This window comes from Crocuta crocuta, unplaced genomic scaffold, assembly GCF_008692635.1.
Source record: "Crocuta crocuta isolate KB4526 unplaced genomic scaffold, BGI_CrCroc_1.0 scaffold339, whole genome shotgun sequence".
NCBI classification, from domain to species: domain Eukaryota; kingdom Metazoa; phylum Chordata; class Mammalia; order Carnivora; family Hyaenidae; genus Crocuta; species Crocuta crocuta.
Window position 1 is genome coordinate 1490187 of NW_027530357.1, and position 25507 is coordinate 1515693.

Here is a 25507-nt window from a genome sequence, read left to right on the forward strand (position 1 = left end):
TCCCCCCTGCACCCCAAGCTGTGTTCCTGCACCCCAGCCTCAGGGCTTCGGGAAGTGCCCCAGCATGTGTGGACCGGTTTTCAGACGCCTGGAGCGTTCTGCAGGGAAGGGCAGAAGCTCAAGGTTAAGGCAAAATTCTGGCCTCATGGCCTCGACTCTGAGGTTCAGCAGAGCAAGAAAGACAGAGGTGGGATGTGAGAGTATGTGTGCCTGCCCGCGCCGCCGCCTCCCTGTGCCTGCCCAGCGCCGTCTGGGCAATGTATGGACAACCAAGAAGTCCCCAGTACTCGTTTCCACTACTCCATTCCTCATTTCCTTTACTAAAAGTTAAATAAATGCACAGGCTGGGCCTCTGCTGGCTGCGAGCTGCGGGGGACGCTCATTCTGCGCCGGCCCTTTCCTGGGCCCAGGGTGGGAGCAGCCCGCACGGCCAGGTCAGCTGCAGCCCCTCCCCGGAGAGGAGGTCCTAGAGCCCCGGCCCCGCGCAGCTGCCGTGTTCTTCGTGTGGCACTCAGGACCTCAGGCTCCCGGCCGTGGCTGTGGCTGCCCTCCCTGGGCCGGCCTAGCTCCCAGCCATCCAGGCAGCAGCCCCGCCCCTGCAGGAAGCGCCTCTCTCCTCACCCTCTGGGCACCTGGGCTCCCACCTACTCAGACCTTGCTGCCTTCTGGCCTTCCGCCATCCCCGTGCTGGGCCCCACAGGCCAGGGGAGCTGTTGCCTGGAACCTCAACCGCAGCACCAGGCGCAGAGTCACAAGGCTCCCGGGGGGCAAGAGGGACTTCCTAGTCCTGGGGGGGAGGGGTCTTTCCACTGAGGCAAGATACCAGGCTGGCATTAGAAGGTGTGATGCCCGGGGGGACAAATGGGCAAGAGAAACAGCCATGTGGGAGGCCAGGGAGAGGGATGGCTCCGGAAGCCCAGGGGTCCTGCATGCCTTCGCTGCTAGCCTGAGCTCTCCTGGGGCGGGGGCGTCTGAGCCCCGCGCCCTGGCACTGAGTAGCCACTCGGAGAATGCTTATTTGAGTGGAGAGCAGGGGTCAGTGGCTGGAACTGGGGCAGGGCAGAGGGGCCTGGTTGGGGCACAGGTGGCAGGGCGGGGCCGTGTTGATCTTGGGCCTCTCACTGAGCTCCGTGAGTCACAGCTGTGCAGCCTTGTGTCCTGAGGGGTGCGGCTGCAAGGGTTCCCTTGGGGTGCCAGGGCTCTCCACAGGCACAGGCTGGAGGCACCAGGGTCCAGAGGCTGCCCCGTACTGTTCCAAGTGACCAGATTCACCCTGAGCAGCAGGGACCGTCCCTCTTGTCCGTGTCTTGCTCTGCTCCCAAGCTCTCCACAGTCCCCTCTTGAACTGAAACAGCCCTCCTGAGATTGGGGCACCTTGAAACCCTCCTTTCCGATGCTGACAGAGCAGGGTGGGGACCCATGCAGTTTTCCAGGGAAGGCCATTCTCTTGTGGCAGTGAAAGTTCCACAGGCTCAGATGTGCCGGTCACCCCCCAGCAGGCCATGCAGGCTCCAGGCGGGGCCCAGCCCCTGGGAGACGGTTGCTGTGGTTACTGGGAGGACGAAGCCATCTGCGTGGAAATGAAGGTCTCGATGACACTGTGGTTGGATGGCAGCAGGTGGCTGTGGCCGTTGTTGGAGTCGGAGCTCTGGTACAGCACCAGGCTGCTGGAGGATACTGCAGGGGCAAATGAGACCGCTGGCTGCCTGCCCGGGCCCCTCCCACCCCACCTCGCGCCCCCATCCCTGGGGTACTTGGGACAGGGCACGCAGGGCCTCACCACCTGCTGGGGTGCAGCAGGTAACCACAACCCCAAACCTCTACACTTGGGTCTCATTAACCCCCAGCCAGGCTCCGGAGCCACCCAGGGAGTGGCCCCCTCGGGACGTCTTAGTGAGCCCTGGTGAGATGCTGTGGTTAGTTATGCATCTGCGTTGCTAGGCTGCAGCACAGTCATCAGACCAAACAGTTAAGCGTTGCAGTGGGGGTATTGTGTAGGTGCGCTTTTAACACCTCTCATCAGTTGACTTTAAAGGAGATTGCTCTGGATGACATGCGTGGGTCTCATCTAATCAGTCGAAGGCCTTAAGAGCAAAAGCTGAGGCTTCCTAGCGAATCTTCCTACCTCAAGACTGCAGGGTTAAATCTCGCCTCCTGCGCCAGCCTGCTGGTCTCTCCTACAGCTCTCAGACCTGCGGCCCCACAGGCGCGTCAGCCGGGTCCTTAAGTATGTGTCTACCCAGCTGAGCCTCGAACAGTGTGAGGGTTAGGGGTGCTGACCCCCTGCGCAGTCACAAATGTACAGATAACTTTTGACTCCCCAGAAACTTAGCTACTAATAGCCTACTATTGACAGGAAACCTTACCAATAATATAAACAGCCAATTGATACATATCTTGCATGCTATAGGTACTAGGCACTGTATTCTTGCAATAAAGTAAACTAGAGGAAAGAAAATATCGAGAAGGTCATAAAGAAAGGGCGTCTGGATGGCTCAGTCTGTTAAGTATCCAACTTAGCTCAAGTCATGATCTTGTGGTTTGTGAGTTCAAGCCCGGGCTCTGCACACGCAGTACGGAACCTGCTTGGGATTCTCTCCCTCTTCCTCTCTCTCAGCCTGTGTCCGTCTGTCTGTCTCTCTCTGCCTCTCTCAAAAATAAATAAACATTTAAAAAAGAACATCATAAGGAAAATACATTTACAGTCCTGTGCTGTATTAAAAAAATCCACATGGGGGCGCCTGAGTGGCTCAGTCGGTTAAGCTTGCTACTTGCTCAGGTCATGATCTCACAGTTTGTGAGTTCAAGCCCCTCATTGGGCTTTCTGCTGTCAGGGAGCCCACTTTGGAGCCTCTGTCCTCTCTCTCTGCCCCTCCCCCACTCATTCTCTGTCTCTCTCTCTCCCAAAATAAATAAACTTAAAGAAAAGTAAAAAATGAAAAGAATCCACATGTAAGTGGATCCATGCAATTCAAGCCCCACGTTGTTCAGGAGTCTGCTGTATTCCTATAGGTTCTGTGACTCACCAGAACCCCGACCGCTGCCAGTAGCTAAGAGAATGGGCTTTGAGTGTGGACCTGGGTTCAAGTCCCGGTCTTGCCACCTAGCAGTAGCTGTCAGAGGCGAGACCAGGTCCCTCACCTCCTTGAGTGTCTGCTTTCTCCTTTATAAAATGGGGAGGATGACACGCACCCCGCAGGCAGAGCAGGGAGCCCTCAGTACCTGTCACTGCAGCCACCAGGGCTGGATGGAGACATGTTCACAGGGTAGAATGGCTGCCCAAAGTCCCACACTTAGTGAATGATCATCCCCGGTCTCAGAGCCCAGCAGCCTGACTCCCAAGTGCCCGCCCTTCATCAACATTGTAGATTACAGGCTCAGGGTATCAAGTGGGATGTAGGTGACCTAGAGAGCCCATACTCTTGTTGCTGCGTGGGAACACAGGTCTCTAATTCTCCAGGAAAAGCCAGAAATTAGAAAGCTATGGGGTCCCTGGGTGGCTCAGTCGGTTAAGTGCCCGACTTCGGCTCAGGTCATGATCTCACAGTCTGTGGGTTTGAGCCCCGCGTCGGGCTCTGTGCTGACAGCTAGCTCAGAGCCCGGAGCCTGTTTCAGATTCTGTGTCTCCCTCTCTCTGCCCCTCCCCTGCTCATGCTGTCTGTCTGTCTCTCTCTCTCTCTCTCAGAAATAAATAAAACATAAAAAAATGTTAAAGATTAGAAAGCTAATCTTTAAATGTGGGCAACAAACTCAAACAATGCTAAGCCCTGAGCCAACCACCACACCTCTGAGCCACCTCCAGCCACAACAAGACCAGTTTACTCCTCACCATTACCCTCCTCTGTCTCTTGCAATTGATCTTTTTCCTCATCCGAGTCAGTGAGATATTCCCATAAGATAGGCCCATCTCCCTGTGGTTTCACACCCTTCCTGGCTCACTTCAGGGGAGCACCGGGCACCTGTTTGCTGCACACACCTTCCTCCCCGCCTGAGGGCGCCGCAGGGAAAGGCAGCTCACCGGTGGGGCTGGTGCTGAGCCGGTGGGCGGGCTGCAGGTGCTGGATGCCCGCGGGGTCCTGGCTGGGGATGTGGATGGTGGTGGTCTGAGATGCTGGCGTGTGCAGCCCGGATTCACTGGGGGCCTCCGTGTCGGAGGTGAAGACCTGGGGGAACAGAGCAGCCTCCTGAGCGCCCCCATGGGTGCACTCGCGGGGGCTGGGGGGCGAGCAAGGGGCGGGGCAGGCCTGGGCCTTACCTGCTTGGTAGGCGTGAGGCTGGCCAGAGCACTCAGGTTGGTGGTGTCGGCAATGAGCATGGTCTGCGGAAGCAGGCCCGTGTGGGTGTACTGGGCCACCTCAGGCTTGTGGCTGTAGAGGGCTGGCCGGTGGGGAGGAGAGAGGAGGGGATAAAGGCCTGGCACCCTGGGCCAGGCTGGACCCCTCCCAAGAGGGCCTCAGAGCTGGCGCTCTGGGGGAAATGAGGCACAGGGCCTGGTAAATGGCCCAGTGGAGCAGTGGCTGGGGACTCAGGACAGATTTCCAGGACTGGGAGCTCCAGATAGAGGGGTTAGACCCTCTCCCCAACTACAGGACCCTGCTCAGGCTGGCTCAATGGGGGTAAGGCTGGGGGAGGACAGGCGCTGTTGTACTAAGTACAGGCCATGGAGGGAAAGGCCGGTGGCTCCTGTTAGGGCATGAGCCGGACAGAGGGCCACGTAGCTCCACCCCCAAGACAGGTCTCCAAAATGTCACCCAAAGTCTCACCTACAGCCCAGCCCTACAAGAACTCACACAGACACCAGCAGAAAAACACAAAACCACACATTCCCACATCGGCTCAGAGAAAACCATACGCACATAAATATGTGCACTGAATCAAATCCACAGATACACAGGTCCACGGTCCACAGTCGCTCATCCCCAATTCCGAACTCCAAAAACGTCGGAAAAACCCACGGGTTTTCATAAGGTCAGCACTAGAGCGCGTTTGGTGGCAAACTCCCACCCAAGCCCGGTGTCAGGTTGTGTCTGTCTTTATTAACCTCCTTCGTGGCAGACTACCTCCTGCCGCAGAAAAATCCCAGTGCTTTGACCAGATATTGCCTGAGCCCTGCTGGGAGTGCAATGTAACATGTGGTGGATTCACCATATGTAAAGTCTGAGAAGTAGCGAATTCTGAAACACACGTGGCCCCCTGGGTTTCAGAGACAGGGCTGTGACCTGTCCTCTCACACGTGGGTGTGCACCTGCAAACACCAGTGCACAGCTACTTGCCTTTGCACTCACAGAAATGCCGCACACACACGCTGAATCCTATTCTGGCCTGCAGACCGCCTCATCACAGAAGCACGCGTGCGCGCATGCGCACGCACACATACACACACACACACACACACACACACACACCACACAAGCTGCTAAGCCACACTACTCCCTGTGCTCGTAGACACTCAGCCCCTTCCATGCCCAGGGAGTGCTCACCATGGGGGCTCTGCAGCTGGGCCATGGTGGCCATGAAGGGGCTCTGGGCCACGTGGCTCTGCATGGGGGGCATGAGTGGCTGCTGGTAGGAAGGGTGCAGCGGCTGGGAGAACTGGACCGGCTGCAGGGTGGTCAGGCTGCTGCCCATACTGTTGATGACCGGCACGCTCTGGGCCTGAGTGGAGGCCAGGCCTGGAGTGGGAGGAACAGGAGTCAGCCAGGCTTCCTACCCCCTTCACTGACCCCTGGGGGCACTGTCCGTCCCTCCCAGAGCCAAAGGGTTGTGGGGAGGGAAGAGGCGACTAGGAGACACCTTTGCCCTAGGAGCCATCCCTAACTTACATGATCCAGGCAAGTCACTCCCTCTCTCTGAGCCTCTAACTCATTATATAGGCAGGGGCTGAGTCAAACTAGGTTCCCTAGAGCCCTGGGGTTCCACAGCAGTTCAAAGGCCCTGCAGCTTAACTCTGTGCCCCTCTCCCAGCAGCTCCCTATCTGTCTTATCCATTGAGCTCTGCATCACCGTTCCTGCAAATGAAGTCTTTCTGGGCTTAAAAAAAAAAAACAAAAAACGGGCGCCTGGGTGGCTCAGTTGATTAAGTGTCTGACTTTGGCTTGGGTCACAATCTCACGGTTCATAAGTTTGAGCCCTGCATCAGGCTCTGTGCTGTCAGTGGAGAGCTAACTTCAGATCCTCTCTCTCCCTCTCTCTGCCCCTCCCTTGCTCGCTCGCTCTCTCAAAAATAAAACATCTTTTAAAAAACCATACGCAACCTAAGACCTACAAAACGTTGATCCCCCTTTCTCCGCTTACTTTTCCCGTAGACATTTTGCCTTCCAAGACACTATATGATGTCTGTATTATGTTTGTTGTCTGCCTCCCCACTCGAGTCATTGAGATTTCGGTCTGTTTGGTTCATCTGTGTATCACTGATGTAGCATAGTCCTGGCACAGCGCAGGCACTCAACATATGAATGAGTGAATGAATGAATGAATGAATGAGTCCCAGTGACTCTTCCAGGTTCTGGATTCTGTGGGAGCCCCATCCCTCCCACGGGGGTGCCCCCCCATGCCCACCAACTTACCGATGACCAGGGTGGAGGCACCTGTGTTGGTGAAGGTGGGCGCCAGGGAGGCAGGCTCACCAGGCCCAATGGCCATGACCCCAGGAAGTGAGGCCATGATGAGATTCTGGGGCTGTTGGTTGAGGCCTGGGGATGTCTGCTCCAAGCTGTGCAGTGCTGTCAGGGTGCTGACAGGGGGAAGGGGGCCTCCAGTTGCTGAGACCTTGGAGGGGAAACCAAGCTGAGTCAAGGTGGAGCACCACACCAGCTCCCGGCGGATGACTCTGGAATCTCCCAGCCAAGGGAAGATGGAAGACAGGGTTGGGAGGGGTGCCCCTACCTGGGGGTATGGGGACACTCACCAGCTTGGCTTCGGTGCTCAGCAGGCTGTGACTGGGCTCCAGGCCCGTGGGGGACACTTGGTGCAGGGGTGCAGACACTGTCACCAAGGGACCACCGTTGCTTGAGGGCACTTCTGCCCCCTCACTGGTCGTTGGCTGTCCATAGCGCACACCTGGAATAGGAGCAGCACCCAGCCTCAGCACCCCCCTTCCCTGCCCTCCGTGGCCCTCATCATTCCAAACTGCATCGGTGTGCTTAGGCCACTTGCCCCATCTTTCTGTGTGCAGCCAGCAAGCTTCACCTGAGCATCTTACTGCCAGGTCCCAGGCTGATGCTTCCAACTCCTTGAAGGCAAGACCTGAGTTTAATTAGCTCCGTGGCCCCCTCTGACTAGCACTACATGTGATAGGCAGTAGGTGTGCAGTGAAAGACATTCGAATCAACAGAAGCTGAGGCTGATGAAATTGCACTGAGCCAAGTTGAATAGAAGCAACTGGAATTAGTTCAATGAAATGGAATCCAGCTGAAGTGAGCCTGAAACGAACTGAGCTAGGTTGAGCACATGGAGTTGAACTGAATCAGATCAAAGAGAACTGGATTGAATTGAACAGAGCTGTACAAAATTAATTTCATTTCCTCCTATTATATTTAGTTAGACGGAGTGTACTTTCAAGGAACTAAATTGGATCATAATGAGTTGAACAGAATTGAATTGAATGGAAGTGAATTGAATTGAACTGATCTTGAATGAACTGAATGGAAGTAACCCAAGTCAAGTTAGGCTGGACAGAATGGAATGGAGGGGTGTGGTCAGTGGGGTGGACTGGAGAGGACTGGATAGAGAGAGACATGAGTGGGGCGGAGTGATAAGGAGCCAAGCTCAAGGACTAAGAGGTTTGGGTGGCCACTGCCACGGAGATGGTGCTCCCCAGCTCACCGGCCTACCCTCTACTGTTTCCATCCCCCTGCCCACATAGCACTCACCGTGGACCTTAGTGGGGGAGAGGGCAGGTGGGGGCAATCCCGGGGAGCTGTGGGCTGGCAGCGCAGGGCCGGGGCCTGGCCCACTGTATGTGTCCATGGCCAGCTTGTGCCGAAAAGCTTCTTCCTTGCGCCGATTGGCAAACCAGTTGTAGACACGCACCTCCGTGACGAGGTTGGAGCCCAGCCCCTGTGCTTGCGATGGTGACACCCCCCTCTGGATGCACTCCGCCCTGCAGAAATGGCCATTCGTGAGCCTCCAGGCCGGGCTCAGAGGAACCCTCTGCTAGGGCTGGAGGTGGGGAAGAGAGTTCTGAGAGGTAGGGTTCTACCTTAATGTTTAAAACTGGCAGATCTGGGTTCTAGTCCCAGTTCTGCTGTGTGACCTGGGGCAAGTGTCTTAGCCTCTCTCGGTCTCGTCACTTATAAAGTAAGCAAAATAGCCATTAGGGTAGTAATGAGGGTGTATGAGATGAGCAGCCACTCAAGGGTTGGTGGGGTGGGTGGGGAGTGGGTGCTATAGGAGTGGAGCTAGGTTCCAGACATCGAGCAGAAGCTGAGTGCTCCAGGGCCAACAGGAGGAGCTCTCAAGGACTGGCGAGCTTCCTTCCCAACCCAGGACCACCCTCTCCCGACCTTGGCCCCACCCAGACCAAATCAGCCCTGCCAACCCACCAGCCAGTCTACCTATTGCACTCTTCCACCAGTGCTTCTCGCTCCTCCTTGCTGGGGTTCTTCTGCCTCTCATAGGCCTGGAACAGGATCTGCTGGGAGGCCGGGCCCCACTTGAAACGGTTTCTCCGCCCCTTCTTGGTCGGCAACTCATCACCTGTGGGCTCTTCAATCAGCCCACCCTGCCCTGCGTGGGTGAACTCTGTAGGCACAGAGAGCCATAAGCAGGACGCAGTTCACTCCTGCCTTCCCGCTCCTGGCCACGCGGCCTGTTTCTTTCTTATTCCCAGGGTGCTGAGCCCAACGAGCTTACAGCTAGAACTTAGAAGTCATGTAATCCAATGATGACAGGTACACAGCACACATGCCACCCCTGTCCTAACCGGTGTCCAAAGCAGACATCACTAATCAACCCCTGCACCCAAATGTCCACCAACTGACGGATGGATCAAGAAGATATGGTTTATATAGACAATGGAATACTAGACGGCAATGAGAAAGAATGAAATCCTGCCATTTGCAACAACGTGGATGGAACTAGAGGGTGTTATGCTGAGTGAAATAAGTCAGGCAGAGACAGACAGATACCATGTTTTCACTCCTGTGTGGAACATGAGAAACTTAGCAGAAGACCATGGGGGAGGGGAAGGGGAAAAAATCGTTTCAAACAGAGAGGGAGGCAAACCATAACAGATTCTTAAATACAGAGAACAAACTGAGGTTGATGGGGGGTGGGGGAGAGGGGAAAATGGGTGATGGGCATGGAGGAAGGAGAGTGCTTGTTGGGACGAGCACTGGGTGTTTTATGGAAGTGATGAATCACGGGAATCTACTCCCGAAGCCAAGAGCACACTGTGCGTACTGTATGTTAGCTGACTTGACAATAAAATATATTTTTAAAAAACCATAAAAAACAAATAAATATTACATTTTCTTTTTTTTCTTTAATAATTTATTGTCAAGTCGGTTTCCATATAACACCCGGTGCTCATCCCCACAAGTGCACTTGTGGGATAAATATTACATTTTCTAAGAAAAAAATTAAAAACCCTGCACCATTTTCTACTGAGCCAAGACATAGCTCCCCGTCCTTTTCAGTACAGGGCTCCAGGTAAGCATTGGTGTTTGTTCAGATCTAACACATTTGCTGTCTCCTTTTACAGGTGAAGCTGAGGCTCAGAGAGGCTAAATACCTTTCCAGGGCTGCACAGTAGAATAGAAACTTGAACCACAGTTCTTGAGTAGATTCGGAGCTATTTTAAACTTTTCAGGCGTGTAAAGCACACTTAACATGCAAGTGTTGGCTGGGAGAGGGGGGACCCAGCCAGTCCTTGTCAGCTGGTTCCACTTTAAAATTTTTTTTTTAATGTTTTATTTATTTCTAGGAGAGAGAGAGAGAGACAGCGTGAGCAGGGGAGGGTCAGAGAGAGAGGGAGATACAGACTCTGAAACAGGCTCCAGGCTCTGAGCTGTCAGCACAGAGCCCGACGCGGGGCTTGAACCCACGAACCGTGAGATCATGACCTAAGCGAAAGTCGGATGCTTAACCGACTAAGCCACCCAGGCGCCCCAGCTGGTTCCACTTTAATGGAAACTATTAGATTATCCCTGAGCAAGCCACCAAGGGAATATAACAGATAAGTGCCAGGCCATTTTTCTGAGAGAGGAGGCAGGAAGATCGAGTCAGGGATAGGGCAGAAGGGGTGCCTTCATCCCTCTGAGTTTCAAGAGGCAGAAGCCAGCACGGGTGCTCCGAGGACAGGTGGGATTAGACCCACCTAGAGACCACGAGAAGCCTGCGTGACTCAGACTCCAGCAGACTCAGTTGGCCATCTCTCCTGGCAGCCAGCCGGACCAAGATCTGGAGTACCAGACACTATGACTTGGCCAGAAAATGAAAACATTTCAGCTTAAAAATTGCTATTCTGTCGGGGCGCCTGGGTGGCTTCAATCTCTTAATCATCCGACTTCGGCTTAGGTCATGATCCCGCGGTTCGTGGGTTCGAGCCCTGAGTCAGGCTCTGTGCTGACAGCTCAGAGCCTGGAGCCTGTTTCAGAGTCTGTATCTCCCTCTCTCTCTGACCCTCCCCTGCTCATGCTCTGTCTCTCTCTCTCTCTCTCTCAAAAAAACACAAAAAACAAAAAACAAAACATTTTTAAAAAGTGGGTTTTTTTTAACTGTCCTGTTAAAGCCATCAAAAACAAGGAGAATCCGAGAAACTGTCACAGGCCAGAGCAACCTAAGGCAACATGGCAAGTAAATAAAGTATGTCCACAACTGGATGTGATCCCGGACCAGAAAAAGGACATTAACATTAGGGGAAAACCAAGGAAATCCGAATAATGAAGTATGGACTTAATAATAGTGTCAGTGTTGGTTTCTTTGTTGTGACAAATGGCCAATACTAGGGGTGGCTGAGTGGCTCATTCAGTCAGGCAGTTAAGTGTCGACTCTTGATTTAGGCTCAGTTCATGATCTCATGGTTCGTGAGTTGGAGCCCCTCATCGGGCTTTGTGCTGACTACAGAGACTGCTTGGGATTCTCTTGCCTCTCTCTCTCTGGCCATCCCCAGCTTGTGTTCTCTCTCTCTCTCAATAAATAAATAAATAAATAAATAAATAAATAAATAAATAAATAAAACTTTAAAAATAAAATCACATACTAGTGTTAATAATAGGGAAATCTGGGGCGCCTAGGTAGCTCAGTTGATTAAGCGATTAAGCGTCCGACTTCGGCTCAGGTTATGATCTCATGGTTCGTGGGTTCAAGCCCCGCATCGGGTTCTGTGCTGACAGTTCAGAACCTGGAGCCTGTTTCGAATTCTGTGTCTCCCTCTCTCTCTGACCCTCCCCTGCTCACGCTACCTCTCTCTCTCTCAGAAATAAATAAAACATTACAAAAAATTTTTTTGAAATACTTTATGGAGTCCTACTCTGCACTGCGCCTGGCACGCGGCGAATTCTCCATAAACACTAGCTCTTACTGTTGTCTGCATCACATAATACACGTCTCGCTGTATCATAATGACCTGTTCTCCTACCCTCCTGCTTCCCTTCCACACAGAGCACTTAGAAGGCAGGGACCCATGCGTCCATCTTCGGATGCCCAGGACCCACCTACTCCCCTCCCCCCCGAGTGCCTCGCGCGAACAGGTAACAAGTGCCGGTCGCCGGTCGACTCCCGCGGACGCAGACGGCCTGTCCCCGTGTTGCGGCGGAGGGACTTCCNCCCGCCCAGAGCTGCAGGGAGGACGGGGCTGTGGTCATTACTTACGCTGGGCCACCTCTCGCTGCTTGCGGACGTACCAGGTGTACAGGGCCGCTCGCTTCTGTGTCTTCATGGGGGTGCCCTTGTTGAGGTGCTGGGACAGGTGTGACTGGTTGAGGCCGGTGGTGTCGACTACCTCCCTCTGGGGGATGTTGTGCTGCTGCAGGTAGGACTTGACCATCTTGGCCACGCGCCACGGGTCCTCCCTAGGAGGAGGGCCAGGACAGAGCCTGCTCAGCGTGGGGGTGCAGGCAGAGTTGGGGGCCCGTCAGCCCTGAGAGTGGGGATTGGGGGTGAAAGCAGCCACCGAGCCTGGGACCTACTCTTAGTCTCAGGGACAGCAAGGTAAGGGCACTCTTGCCAAGACACAGGGACACTTAGACTCAGGGGACAGCAAGGTAAGGGCTGTCCAGGACACAGGGACGCAGACACATGAACATGGGAACAGAGACTTAAAGACACACACACACACACACACACACACGTGGACACAGGCCTCAAATAGTACCACATAGACAAGGACACAGATAAAAGTTTAGAAACATGAATGCACAGACATATGGGCCGAGATGAAGACATGAACAGACTCTCACCAGAAGCTATATAAGCCAGTTGGGGAAGATCCTCACCTTTATGTCTCCTTTAAAGATCCCCCACCTCATCCTACCTCAAAATGTTATTTGTGGCTGTGTCTTATCCACTGTGAGAGATTGTAAACGCTTGGAGGGCAGGAACTCTCTGGTTTTCAGCACCCAAAATAGGCCTGCATGTCCATGGTGAATGCATGAATGAATGAGTGGATGGGTGAGTGGGTGGATGGATGGGATAGTGGATGGGTGGATGGATGAATGAATGGGAGGGTAGGTGGATAGAGGGTTGGAGAAATGGGTGGTTGAATGGGATGGTGGATGAATGGATGGATAGATGGATAAATAGATGGTGGATAGTAGCTGGATGGATGGGCGGTTGGATGAATGGATAAGAGGGTAGATGGATAGGTAGATAGGGGAATATATACATGGGTGGATGGATAGATGGCTGGGTAAATGGGATGGTGGATGGATGGATAGCTAGATAAATAGATGGTGCCTGCATGGATGGGTAGTTTGATGAATGAATGGGAGTGTAGATGGATAAGTGAATAGGGATGCGAGCAGATGGATGGATGGCTAAGGGAGAGACCTACTAGGGCCAGGTGGATGGGGGAATGGTTCTGAAAACAAGGAGAGAAAAATAATTCTCTCATTTTACAGCCAGAGTCACTGATGCTAAGAGTGCTGGCATTGCATCTTTTGCCCAAGGTCACAGGGACAGCCCAGCAGAGTCCCTCCCATATGAAGGGATTCTGTTCAAAGTCATCCTATCAGGTAGAAATCACACAGGGTCAGAACACCCCCTGAAAATCTGGACTAACCCCTAAGCTGTGGGCTGGCCAGTTTCCCAGAGCACAGGGGCAGACAGGTCCAGGTGAAAAGGTTACCAGCTGATATGCAGGGGCCCATACAAGAGTGTGTGTGTTTGTGTGTGTGTGTGCGCGTGCGCACGCTGAGACTCTCACTGGAGAGACTGCCATCTACGCTTCACGTTCTCATGCTCTGCTCACTGGAGAATGGGGGGTTCCGACTGCCTGGACTGCACAAATGCACTCTCTGCCTCTCCTGTTGTGTCTCGACCCTCCTCTCTTTGCCCAGTCCTCTCCTGAGCTTGTCTGACAAATATGTGTCAGGTAAAAACAGTTCCACGTGACAGTGCCGCAATAGGCAGAGCGGGGGTGGGGGTGGGGGTTGAACCCAGCTCTGTGGGGTTCCAGAGCCTGAGGCTCTCACCTCCTCAACTGAGCAGTTTGCTTCTAGAACTTGAGCCTTCCAGTATTTGCACATGTGACAAATAGCAGTAGTAGGAGGCAGTTCATTTTGCTTGCTGAAAATACTGGAAACCACCTAAGTGTCCAGCGCAAGAGTTGTGATTGCGGTGCCTCTGGGAAATGTAACCGTGGAAACCCACCCGGGAAGCTCTCCCTGAGCCCAGATGGAACAGAGCCCCTCTGGTAGGCTTGCTGTGCGATCTGTGTAAAATGTGAAGCGGCGTGACAGATTTCCACGTATTTGCATGAAATGCCAGAAGAACACAGAAGACACTCATGACACTGATCGTCTCAAGATAGGAATGGGGTGCTGGGGACAGGGGGAGAGGAAAGTGTCCTCTGTGGCTTTTCTGCACTTTTGAAATAATGTAGTACAACGTTGTACAATATGCTGTACATACACGGGTAACACTTAAAACTAAATTGTAAAAGAACAAAAAGCAAATATACCCTCCAGTACTTTGAGGCCCACCTCATACTGCCTTCTCCCCTCCTCTCCTTCCCAAAGAGCCAGCCTGGCCTTGCCCCCTTGACAATGCCCTTCTCAGGTGTCATGGGCACAGAGCCTTTCAGCGGCATGGGGCCCAGGCCCGTGACTTTCTCCTTTTTATCAGCGGTTCCCATAGACAGGGCTGCAGGGACCATTCAATTTAAATTGGCCAGCAGTCAGGTGTGTCCAAGTCCCAGATGCGTAAAAATGAGGGATGTGAGAAGTCATGTTTCCCGAGTATTTACCGTGAACCAGGTACCACGCTAAAAGCCAGCCATTTACATTTTACTGTAACCCTGGGAACTAGGTGCTACTTATGTACCCATTTCACAGATAGGGAAACAGAGCCTTGGAAAGGGGAGCGCTTGAGCAAAGCAACCTAGCGGGGACTCCAGAATGTTTCTCTTTGCCCAGACTCCCCCGCCCCCGAGCTCTCCTGGAGCTCTTCCTCTGCCCTCCCTCCTCCTTGTCAACCCCTCCCCTTCTCCCTGGATGCCCGTCAGAGCCAGGACAGAAGCGCAGTACAAAGTCCAGTTCTGTGCTCTGAGACAAACATGTTTATCTGATTCTGGAGCCTGGCTGCCTGTTGGCCTCCCCCCTCCCCCCTGCTGCAGACATCACCCTCCTGAGCAACCTCCCTCCCTCTCTTCTCTCTTCCTAGGAGAGAATGAGCTCAGTCTTTCTCTTAGGGGGGCCTCCCTGGCTCAAACTAAAGATTTACAATCTGTCACTGTCCATTTGATTCACTGTGTCTCTCTCTCTATCTCTTTCTGCCTCCCTCCCTCTCTCTCTCTCCATCTCTCTCTCTCTCCCCTTCCGTCTCTGTGTGCCTCTCAATTGTTCACTCTCTCTTTCTCCCACACCCCACCCCCACTCACATCAGTCTCAAAGGACCTGACCCTTTCAGGATGGTTCTCCCAACCCAGCACCAAGAGGCCATGCTCCATGTATCTCCTGCTCTTATTCGAGTGGGTTTAAGGGTCAAGCCAACCTGGGTTCACGTCCCACCACGGCGCCCAAACGCCATGTGCGCGTGCCCCACGCCTCCTCTGGACCACGGCAGGGAGCCCCCGCCTGCCTCCCAGTGCCCTTGGGACAAATGAGTGAGTTTCAATTAGGAATGAACTGCGTAAAGCGGGGCCTGGCATGTGGCTCAGTAAGTACAATTTGTCACATCATCCTCATCATGGATGATGTAGCCATGGGACCCCCAGCCCCGTAGCAGAGGGCAGAGGACCCAGGAGAGGTGAAGATCTGCCCACATCTCCTCCTCCCACCTGCTACAGGTTCGGGGCTCAATCAGAGGTTCAAGATTTTGGGCCTTTGGCTCGCCGGCCCCAGGGGTTTCAGAGGGTCCGAGGCTGTGGGACTTGGAGACCAGCTGGAAGGGCCACGCATTTGGAGGGGGAGCTGGGTTCTCAGTGCATGTGGCTGGTGGAGATGGGGGGAGGGTCCCATCTCAGGTTGAATCCCAGCTCTGCCAGTCACTTTTCAGGTGGCCTTAGGAAATGCCTTAACCTCAGCATGCCTCAGTTTCCCCAGCTGTGATACAGGGCTAATAATATTTCACAGGTTGCCAGGAGGAGAAAATGAATTCCACGATTTATAAGCCGCCGTGACCTCTAGAGCACTGTGTGGAAGGGAGTGAGAGGTTAAGAGCAAGAGCAGCTCAGGAGGATAAAAAGAGAAATACACTTATCAAGGACACGGGCATACAACCTCAAGGACGCTGTGCAGAGTGGGGATTAGGAGGACCTGGGCCCGAGTCCCAGCCAGTACTACTTTGTAAATTACCTTGGGCAAGTCATTTTGCAACTCTGAGCCTTAGTTTGCACATCTGTAAAACAGGACTATTACTCATAGCAACCGTTTACTGCCCCGTGGGCAAGTGTTACTGTCAGCTCTGCCTTGCAGAGGAAGCTAGGGCTCAGAGGCGTGAAATCACCTGCCCAAGTTAGGGTGGGGCTGATTTGTGATTTGAACCCAGGCAGGTTGGCCTCAGAGATGTCAGACTGTCCCACCTTAGCCACTGTCTTCCAGGGTCTCAGTGCCCTGATGCTGCCTGATGGAGAAGATCAGACCCTCAGTTTGTGCTTTGAGCTGCCCAGGAACAGGGAGGACCCAGCAGGAGACCCAGGAAGGAGCCCTGGGTACCGGTTCCTCCCCTGACCTTTACAGCAGCGGTGCCCAGGGCTTCAGGGAACCCTAGCTACTCATTCATTCTTACTGTGTGGTAGCCACTGGGCTGGATATCAGAGGTTCGAGTGGTAAACAAGGTCACACAGGCTTTCCCTTTGAAAAGCTTCTATTTTCATGAGGAGATAGATAATCTCACATGAGGAGATAGATAAACAGACGCAAATAGATAATCATAAATATGGGCGCCTGGGTGGCTCAGTCAGTTAAGCATCCAACTTCGGCTCAGGTCATGATCACACTCACGGTTCGTGGGTTTGAGCCCTGCATTGGGCTCTGTGCCGACGGCTCAGAGCCTGGAGCCTGTTTCAGATTCTGTGTCTCCCTCTCTCTCTGACCCTCCCCTGCTCACGATGTCTCTCTCCCTCTCTCTCTCTCTCTCAGAAATAAAAAAAAAAACATAAAAAAATTTTTTTAGATAATCGTAAATAAAGTTAAGGGACGAAAGCCAGTAACAGAAGGTGGTGGGAAAGAGTATGATTGTGGTGGGTCCTGCCTTTAGATAGGGAGTCAGGGAGGGCCTCCCTGAGGAGGTGACATTTGGGCAAAAGGAGAAGAGGGAATCGGTCATAGGAAGATCTAGAAAGAAGTATCCACAGAAGAAACTGCACATGCAAAGGCCCTGAGGTAGGAATCATCAAATTCAGCATAACTGGAAGAAAGGGAGGAAGGAGATTTCCCTCAAGAAGAGGTTAGGGACCCAGGGCAGGGGATTTGAATTTTATTCATTGCCAGCTAGGTAAACTGAGGCAGGAGACAAGACTTGCCCAAGGTCACACAGTGAACTAAAGGTGGAGGTTCAAGGGAAGAGCTCAGTTCCCCATCATCCCTTGCTCAGCCGGGACCCACCCTGCCTCTTCCCTGCACACTGTCTTCTCCAAAGACTTGGCTTCCCGGGGCTTCCCTCCTGGGCCCTGAGGGTAGAGGCCCCACTTTTTTCCCTCAGGGCGTTTTCAGATCCCTTTTGTTACCTGAACAATAAGTAACCCAGGTAGTTAGTTATAAACTCCGCAGGAACAAGGAGCTGGTTGATAATTTATAGCAACATCTCAAATTTAAATGGAAAGTAAATAGCGTGCTGTTAGCATTAAAGAAAACCCAATCGGGGCAGGCAGGGAAGCACTCCAGCCTCCTCTCAGCTTGGGGCGTCTCGCTTTCACCCCAGCCCCTTCTCCCAGCTGGGTGTGAGTCCCTCGGCCCCCCGCTGGCTCCTCTGCTATCCTGTGCTTCTCCAGGCTTCTCCATCCCCCCTCCCCATGCCCTCTCTACTTCTGTGGCTCTCCTCTCTCTCTCTCAGCTTCCAGGATTTCTGCTGGTCCCCAGGGAGCACTTTGACCTCTGTTCCCCCCTCAAGTGCTGTGGATCGAGCCTCCCCCCCCACCATTCCACTGAAGGGGGCTGCTGATCAAGAGGCCCCACCCAGCCAGGTAAGAAAGGCCCTTGGCACGTCCTGCCCCCACCCCGACCCGAAGCCCCCGGTCCCACCTGGGGCCCTGAGCAGGTCTGGCCCAGCCCCACCCTGTCCCCGTTGCCCTCACCCTGGGTCTGGCAGTGCCTGACTCTTTGCCCCTCCCCTGCAGCTCAGCAGGGCCCTTTGCCCTCTTCTTCCTGCCAAGTCAGGGGGCCCAGGATGCTCCCTGCCCCCAGCCCAGGCCCTTGCAAGGCCGGGCAGACCCTGAGGGCTCCCCGGCTCCAAGCTGGGATCAGGACCTTGGACAGAAAAGAGATGGTCCCCTAGAGAGCGTCTTTGGGACTCCCTCTGGCTGCCCAATCCTGGCAATTGAAAGCACCCAACAGAGTGGCCGTGGAGGCTCAGCTGGGTGGCCTTAGTCAAGCTACCTTCCCTCTCTGGGCCTCGGTTTCCTTGTCTGTGAAGCAGAGTTATCCCTAGCTTCCTTCTAGGGTTCGTCTCAACATTATCTGGATGTCTGCGTGTAACACGGCAGCACGGTGCCTGGCTGTTAGGATTGGAGCTTAGGAGCCTTCAGGGAGGCAGTCCCTGAAGCCCCTAGACCCCCTTCCCCCGCCCCTGCTTGGTGGGAGCTTGGTTGGCCCAGGTCTCCCCAGGCCACCATCTTTACAAGTTAATGATCACAGGCCTTATCAGAGCCTTTTACCGTTTATAAATTTATAAAACAAAAGAGAAATAATAAAGCTCGTGGGTAATTAGTAACCAGGTCAGTGTGGCTGAGGAGAGGGGAGGCATCAGGCTCAGACCCACCCAGCTCTCCAGGAGATGGGGAGCCAGCCAGTGGATGGGGGTACATGACAGGGAGACCTCTAATGGTGCCTGCTGGTGAATTGTTGGGGGCTAACTAACGCTGTGCAGGGTAAGGGGAACCAGGTCCTGCTCCAAGGCTCCATCTCCCTCAGGTAAGACCTGGACTTTCCCGGCGTAATGCCTGAGTCCCCAGGGTGGCTACGGGAACCCCTAAAAGCCCAACCTCGGCACCCCCTCTCACCAGCAGTGCTTCCTGGCCCTGGAGACTACAATCTGACTGCTTAGCAGGAAGTTAGAGTTTGGGGCGTAGAAATGGCCGTGGTGGCTAAAAATTCCCACCACCCTCTGGTTCTCCAGGCACTTGAATTATGGGCTTTCCTGCTTCCCCCAGATGTCAGAGCTCCCCTGGGCCAGGCCCTCACTTCTCAAGCACAGGGCAGAAAGCCTTAGCTCACGGGAACTCGGGACTTCACCCAGGGCCAGCGTCGGGGGCTGGGAGGCTCCAGCCTCAGAGCAAGGACACCCGAGTTCTCGCGGGCCCTGTCCCCCTTCCTGACAGCCAGGCTAAAAGCCATGGCTCCCAAATGAAGGGCTAGCCGGGAGCCAGGGGTGGGCCTCCCTGGGCTCCTTGGATGCCGGGGATGGGGAGGGGTCCTTACTGCAGCAGAGTCTCCACCACGGCCTTCTGGTGGGCCGCCTCCTCGGGGCTGAGGTTCTCCAGCTCTTTGAGGATGGGCGGCGTGAAGTCTTCCCCGTCGTCGTCCGTCTCGTCCTCGGAGCCCCTCGCCTCCCCCAGCCCATTGGGCAGCTCGGCCAGCTCCCCCCGACCGCCGGCGCCGCAGGACTCTCCCTTGTCTGGGGGGCCGTCTCCAGCCAGCAGGTAGGGCCCCGGCTCACCCAGTGCCTGGATCAGCGCCTCTTTGCTCAGGCCCGACTCCAGCAGGGCGGCCAGGAGCTCCGTCTGCAGCTCGCTCAGTTTAGACACCATGGCTCCACCACCACCGGGCCACGCGGCCTGGGGCCACCAGACCGGCCGCCTCCCCCACCGAGCGGGCTGCCTAGTTGCTGGCCGGTCGGCCGGCAGGCACGAACCAGGCCCTTTGCACCTACTGCCCCCCCAAACCCCACTAAGCGAGCCCTGTGGGCACCCCCAACCCCCAACTCTGGCCCCGGCGGCCAGTGAATCAGGGCCCCTGCCCGCTCTGTTTACATTGGAGCTGGGGAAATTCTCCAAGGTTCATATTTATCCGTGTGCTTAGCAAAGGGACTGAACTTTGGACTTCAGCCCTGCAAAGTGCGGGCCTCACGGCAGTGCAGAGGGACGGGGGAACCGAGGCCTTCACCGGGAGTGGGCAGAGGGGAGGGTGGGGGAGGCCACGGGGAGGTGGTGCAGGGCAGCTGGGATGGAAGGGGCTGGGGGCCATGGAGGCCTCCTGGTGAACAGCTTCGGGTCCCGCCCCTGAGAACTTTGTGGGGGGCTCAGGCCGAGACGAGAGCGACAATAGCAGGTTTCCCTTGGGAACTGAAGCAGCAAGAGGTTCAAGGCAAGTGGGCCAGCTCTCCTCAAGGTCAGGGCTAGCTCTCGTCCATCTTGGGACCCACCTGTGGAGGCCCAACACCAGGCTCCCCTGTAGATGTTACCTCATTCCATCCCCCTAATAGTTGTTAGTAGGTACAGGGATTATCCCCATTTTACAGACGAGGAAACCAAGGCACTGAGAGGTTAAACAACATGCCCAAAGTCACACAGCTAGCAAGGGACAAGACTTGCAAGGTGAGAGCATGGGGAGGCCGTGAGCCACTTGACTCAAGTGCAAATTTTAAGGGGGCATCAAAAATTCCAGTAATCATATAAAAAATATTCAATATATTAAATTATATAAAAATATGCAACATATTAAAAATCAAAAGTAATGCAAACTCCCAAAGAATTAAAAACGTGTCTGCACAAAAACTTGCACGTGAATGTTCATAGTTCACGGTTCACCATAACCAAAAAGGGGAAAAAACATAAATATCGATTCATGGACAAACAGACAGGTAAAACGTGGTGTATCCAGGCAATGGTACGTTATTCGGCCACAAAGAGGAATGAAATGCTGATACTTGCTATATCAATGAATCTTGAAGGTATTATGCTAAGTGAAAGAAGCCAGTCACAAAAGGTCGCATATGATTCCATTTATAGGAAATGTCCAGAACAGGCAAATCCAGGCCTTCCGAAAGATCAGTGGTTGCAGGGGGAAAGGGGGCTTGGGGACTGGAACCTGATGGGGGGGAGAGGGGGTAAATGACTGCTTAATGGGCACAGACGTTTCTTTGATGATGATAAAAATGTTATAAAATTGATTAGACAGTGTCACATAATTCTGTGAAAATGCTAAAAGCCACTGAAATGGGGCACCTGGGTGGCTCAGTCTAAAGGTTAAGCGTCTGACTTCAGCTCAGGTCATGATCTCGCGGTCTGTGGGTTTAAACCCCCATCAGGCTCTGTGCTGACAGCTCAGAGCCTTGAATCTGCTTCGGATTCTGTGTCTCCCTCTCTCTCTGCCCCTCCAATGCTTGCACTCTGTCTCTCTCTCTAGAAATAAACAAACATTAACAAATAATAATAATAATAAATAAATAAATACCGCTGAACTGACACTTCATTTTTTTAAGTTTTTAAAATGTATTTATTCATTTAAGTAATCCCTATACCCCATGTGGGGCTCGACCTCACAACTCAGAGCCAGCCAGATCCCCCTGAATTGAGCACTTTTTTTTTTAAGCATATTTCTTTATTTTGAGAGAGAGAGACAGAGAGAGGGAGCCGGAGAGGGGCAGAGAGAGAGAGAGAGGGAGAGAGAGAATCCCAAGTAGGCTCCACATTGTCAGCACAGAGCCTGATGCAGGGCTCGAACCCACAAACTGTGAGATCATGACCTGAGCTAAACCAAAAATCAGATGCTTAACTGACTGAGCCACCCAGGCACCCCCTGAATTGAGCACTTTAAAAACATGAATTTTATGATACGAGAGTCAATAAGGTATGTTTTTTTTTTTAATTTCAGGCAAAAATATCTGTGATGAGCAAAATTTTGCAATTTTATTTAAGTTTTATTTATTTATTTTGAGAGAGGGAGAGAGAGTATAAGCAGGAGAGGAGTAGAGAGAGGGAGAGAGAGATTCCTAAGCAGGCTCCACACTGTCAGTGCAGAGCCCAATGCAGGGCTCGAACCTGCACACCGTGAGATCACGACCTGAGCTAAAATCAGGAGTTGGATGCTTAACCTACTGAGCCACCCAGCCTCCCCTAAAATATCACAGTCTTAAATCAAGACAGGCTGCCGCCCCCACTGGCCTCCCCCTAATCTCAGCCCTGGGCAAGAACTCAACCCTCACACCCCACCATCCCCACATCTTCCCAGTTCCGGGCAAGATCCTTGACAAAATTTCGGCAGTTTGTCCCCCCGGGGTGGCCCCAAGCTCCCAGAAGAAGGGGTGCACGCCATTTCCTGGAGTGAGCAGGGTGTATCATTCAGGGCTCTGCAGAACCAGGGTCATGCTTGGGGACAGAGGAGGGAAGACATGTCATTGGCCAGAAAACCCTCCTGCTGACCAGGCTAGGCTAGGCCAGGCCAGAGGAAAGGGGGCTTGTTAAACAGCTGTAACTGAGCTCTCTGTCCGTCGGTGAGAATTTACCTTCTCTATCATCCGACCCCTTGCCTGGGGCTCCTGTCCCCCTTGACCTGAACTACGTCGTCATTTTTCCACTCATCTTCTAATACCTTTCATTAGCTGTGGCTACTGAGTACTGGAAATGTGGCTAATGCCTCTGGTTGAAATAATAATGTTTTGGCTATATTGGGTGAGATTTCAAATTTTTTACAACACAATTTAGATATTTTTTCTATTTAATTTTTCTTTTAATGTTTATTGTTTTTGAGACACAGAGTGAGACAGTGCATGAGTAGTGGAGGGGCAGAGAGAGAGGGGTTACAGAGTCCGAAGCAGGCTCCAGGCTCTGAGCTGTCACCACAGAGCCAGACATGGGGCTCGAACCCATGAACCCGGAGATCATGACCTGAGCTAAAGTCAGACACTTAACCAACTGAGCCACCCAGGTGCCCCTAAAAAGTTTTTAAATTAATAAACTAAAAATTAGAAAAACTAATTTCACCTGTTTGTTTTTACTGTGGTAATGGTACTACTGGAAAACTTTAAATTGCATACGTGGTTCACGTTACATTTCTATTGGGCAGAGCTGCTTTATAATTAACTTACCTATTATGTTTGTTATTTATGGTCTGTCTCTCTCTGCTTGGATGTAAGCCCCCTGAGGGCAAGGCGTTTTTCTGCCTGTCTTGTGCACTGCTGTATTCCCAGTGCTTAGAATATACATACACACAGTAGGTGCTCAATAAATATTTGTTGAGCGTGAACAACTAGCGAAACCTCACTGCACAAGGACCACGCAAACTTAGCTCTGCACTAAGGAGGAGCTTTAATAATGTATTCAATTCTCAGAACGACTGCACCTAGTGGGTGCTGATATTCCCATCTGCAGAGGAGGGAAACAGAGGCTCAGAGGGGCTCGTTCAGAGCCCCCAAGAGCCAACAGCCTGCCTGCGCAGGACGGGGCTGGCCGTTGCCCCTTGGGAAAGTGGGAGCCCAGTTCCTCCAGGACTTTTCCTCTGATGCAGGTTGCTCTGGGGCGCGGGCAGCTCACTGCGGGGGCGGGGCGGGATTCTCAAGTCCACGCTGAAGGTCACGATGCTGTCTGCTGCCCCTTCACCGTCTCATGGTTTTCCTGTCCGCCGGCGCCTGCCAGGAAGCTGCCTGCCGCTGCCCCTTGGCGACTTTTCTCCCCCGAAAGGTGCCCGGGAGGGAGCAGGAAGGGCGGGGCCTGGATTCTCCGCTCCGCTTTTGAACTCCAACTGCTGGGTCCCGCCGCAAGCCCGGCGGCTGAGCCTGGGACTCTGAACTGACGGTGGGCTTGGTGGGAGGGGCGTGGGGACGCGGCGGCGGAGCCTCCAGGGAGCTTCCGGTCCCAGTGCCCACAGAGGCTGCCGTCCTGGGGCCTCTGGGTAGGAGGCCCCTGAGTAAGAAGGGAAACGTCACGAGCCTGGCCCTGCTTTTCCACAACGAACAGAAAGGGCTGCCCTCCCCCACAGTCAGGAGATAAATCTAAATTGAGGAGCTGTTCGCCTTGTAGAGAAGGACACAGGACCTACTTTGTCCCTGACGCCACCTACCACCCCCCACCCCTGGTGGCTTCAGGCAAGTGAGTTAGCCTGTCTTGACTCATCTATAAAACAGAGGTGTGGGTCTCCTAGGGTTGACTTCTCAAAACGAGCGAAATGCAGAGATCCCAAGCTTTCTTGGTTCGAGGCACCCTCAGGACCTCAGAAATTTTTTCAGGGCACCTCCTACTCCCACCCGCGCAAAACAAAACATAAAAAAAAAAACCCAAAAAACCCCAAAACCTAGCAGTTATGGTTAGTAAGTATTTAGGTCGAAACAACTCTTAGGTCTGCATGTCCCAGCCGCTTAGTAGCCACTTGGAAAATACACAAAAATTGAAAGAAAAAAATAATACGTTAGTTCCTTCTTGAATAATCCCAAGCACATACACTAATGGAATGAGAGCTTGTTGGACTCTACACAACTCCACCCTTGGAATCAGATTAGGCATTACCACCCTCATTTCCTGCTCCACAGTAATTTTCGCATTATACTTTTTTTTTATCAGAACTGCCATAAACCCAGCTTTATTTTACCGAGTTGCAACATCATCCAAAGGAATGAAGCTCCCACGTTCGAAATGCGAACTACCTAGAGCTAGCAGTTTGCGAGCTGTCCGGCAGGGGTCGCTGTGGACCTCTCAAAAATCCTCTCACTTGGTCGGCGGTACCCTGGGGCACCTGCGCACAGTCTGAGACCCGCCCACCTAATAACGGAGCGACATGGACAATGTAGGTACTTCTGAAACGGTAGCTGTGAGCTTTATCGCCGTTCTGTCCTACTCGGCGAGCAGCGATTTGCAAGGCCAAAGTTCAGGTGAGGCTGAAGGCTTCCCCCTTGGCCATCAGCGACGGCAGCCAGTCTCAGCACTCTCGGAAATCAGTTACCACCCCCACCCCCATCTCAGGGTCCCCCTCTATTCAGGTTCAGACTTTTATTCCTACCAGCCCCACTACCCTTATTGAGCAGTGGCTGGTATATGCAGTGTTCATCCACTTTCTCCTTTAACCCCTCAACAGCCTCAGTTTATCCCATTTTACAGCTGAGGAAACCGAGGCTCTAGGAGGTTATGTAACCTGCCCAGCTGGTGCAGAGCGGATCTAGGATTTGAATCCAAATCCCCCGGATGCCAGAGTCCAAGCCCTAACCACTATTCCATGCTATCTCTCTCTCTCTCTCTCTCTCTCTCTTTTCTTTTAATCATTTTTTTATTTTTTTTCGAGAGAGAACAGGAGAGCATGAGCCAGGGGAGGAGCAGAGAAAGGGGGGGACAGAGGATCCAGAAGCAGGCTCCATGCTGACCGCAGTGAACCCAATGAAGGGCTTGAGCTCACGAACCTTGAGATTATGACCTGAGCCAAAGTCGGACGCTCAACCGACTGAGCCACCCAGGCGCCCTGCTACCTCTTTTTTTGAGGCAGTTTGCTCTCACTAAACACTTGTCACTGTTATTTTGGTGGCGGTGGTGGTGGTGGGTGATTCTGCCCCTCGGCCTTATCACTTTCAGGCTGATTTTGCACGAGTGCCCCACTCCCCTTGGCGGAGCTGAGTCCTCGTCTTTTGCAAAAGTTCTTCCCGTAAGAGTCGCTGCCACCAATCCCATTTGACTGGTAAGCCCTGATTCTGGCATTCAAGGCCATCCGTACCTCAGCTCCACCCTCTAACCAGCCACACTATTGGCCATCTCCAGAACGCCTGGAAC

The 25507-nt window shown here is 53.3% G+C and overlaps 1 protein-coding gene across 3 annotated transcripts; it reads right to left on the bottom strand.

Annotated features, from left to right (window-relative positions):
- Positions 1-334: 334 nt before the first annotated feature.
- HNF1A (HNF1 homeobox A) lies at positions 335-19567 on the bottom strand. Of its 3 annotated transcripts, none has more exons than XM_077765995.1 (10): positions 19239-19567; positions 11815-12014; positions 8556-8742; positions 7872-8101; positions 6908-7059; positions 6567-6768; positions 5481-5672; positions 4256-4377; positions 4019-4163; positions 335-1677 (listed from the first exon to the last, which is right to left on the bottom strand). In XM_077765995.1, the coding sequence occupies exons 1-10, from the start codon at positions 19565-19567 to the stop codon at positions 1550-1552; spliced, it is 1887 nt and encodes a 628-aa protein (XP_077622121.1). In that variant the 3' UTR covers positions 335-1549. The 3 variants fall into 3 exon arrangements, with proteins under 3 accessions (XP_077622121.1, XP_077622120.1, XP_077622122.1); XM_077765994.1 differs by having other exon boundaries at positions 4019-4184; XM_077765996.1 differs by lacking the exon at positions 5481-5672.
- Between the last annotated feature and the right edge of the window lie 5940 nt (positions 19568-25507).

Coding starts and splice junctions, on each gene's coding strand:
- HNF1A (XM_077765994.1), bottom strand. CDS start 19,567: ATGGTGTCTAAACTGAGCGAGCTGCAGACGGAGCTCCTGGCCGCCCTG. Junction 8,743..11,814: donor GCAGCGAGAGGTGGCCCAGC/GTAAGTAATGAC, acceptor CTGTGCCTACAG/AGTTCACCCACGCAGGGCAG. Junction 5,673..6,566: donor TGCCTCCACCCTGGTCATCG/GTAAGTTGGTGG, acceptor CTCCCACTCCAG/GCCTGGCCTCCACTCAGGCC.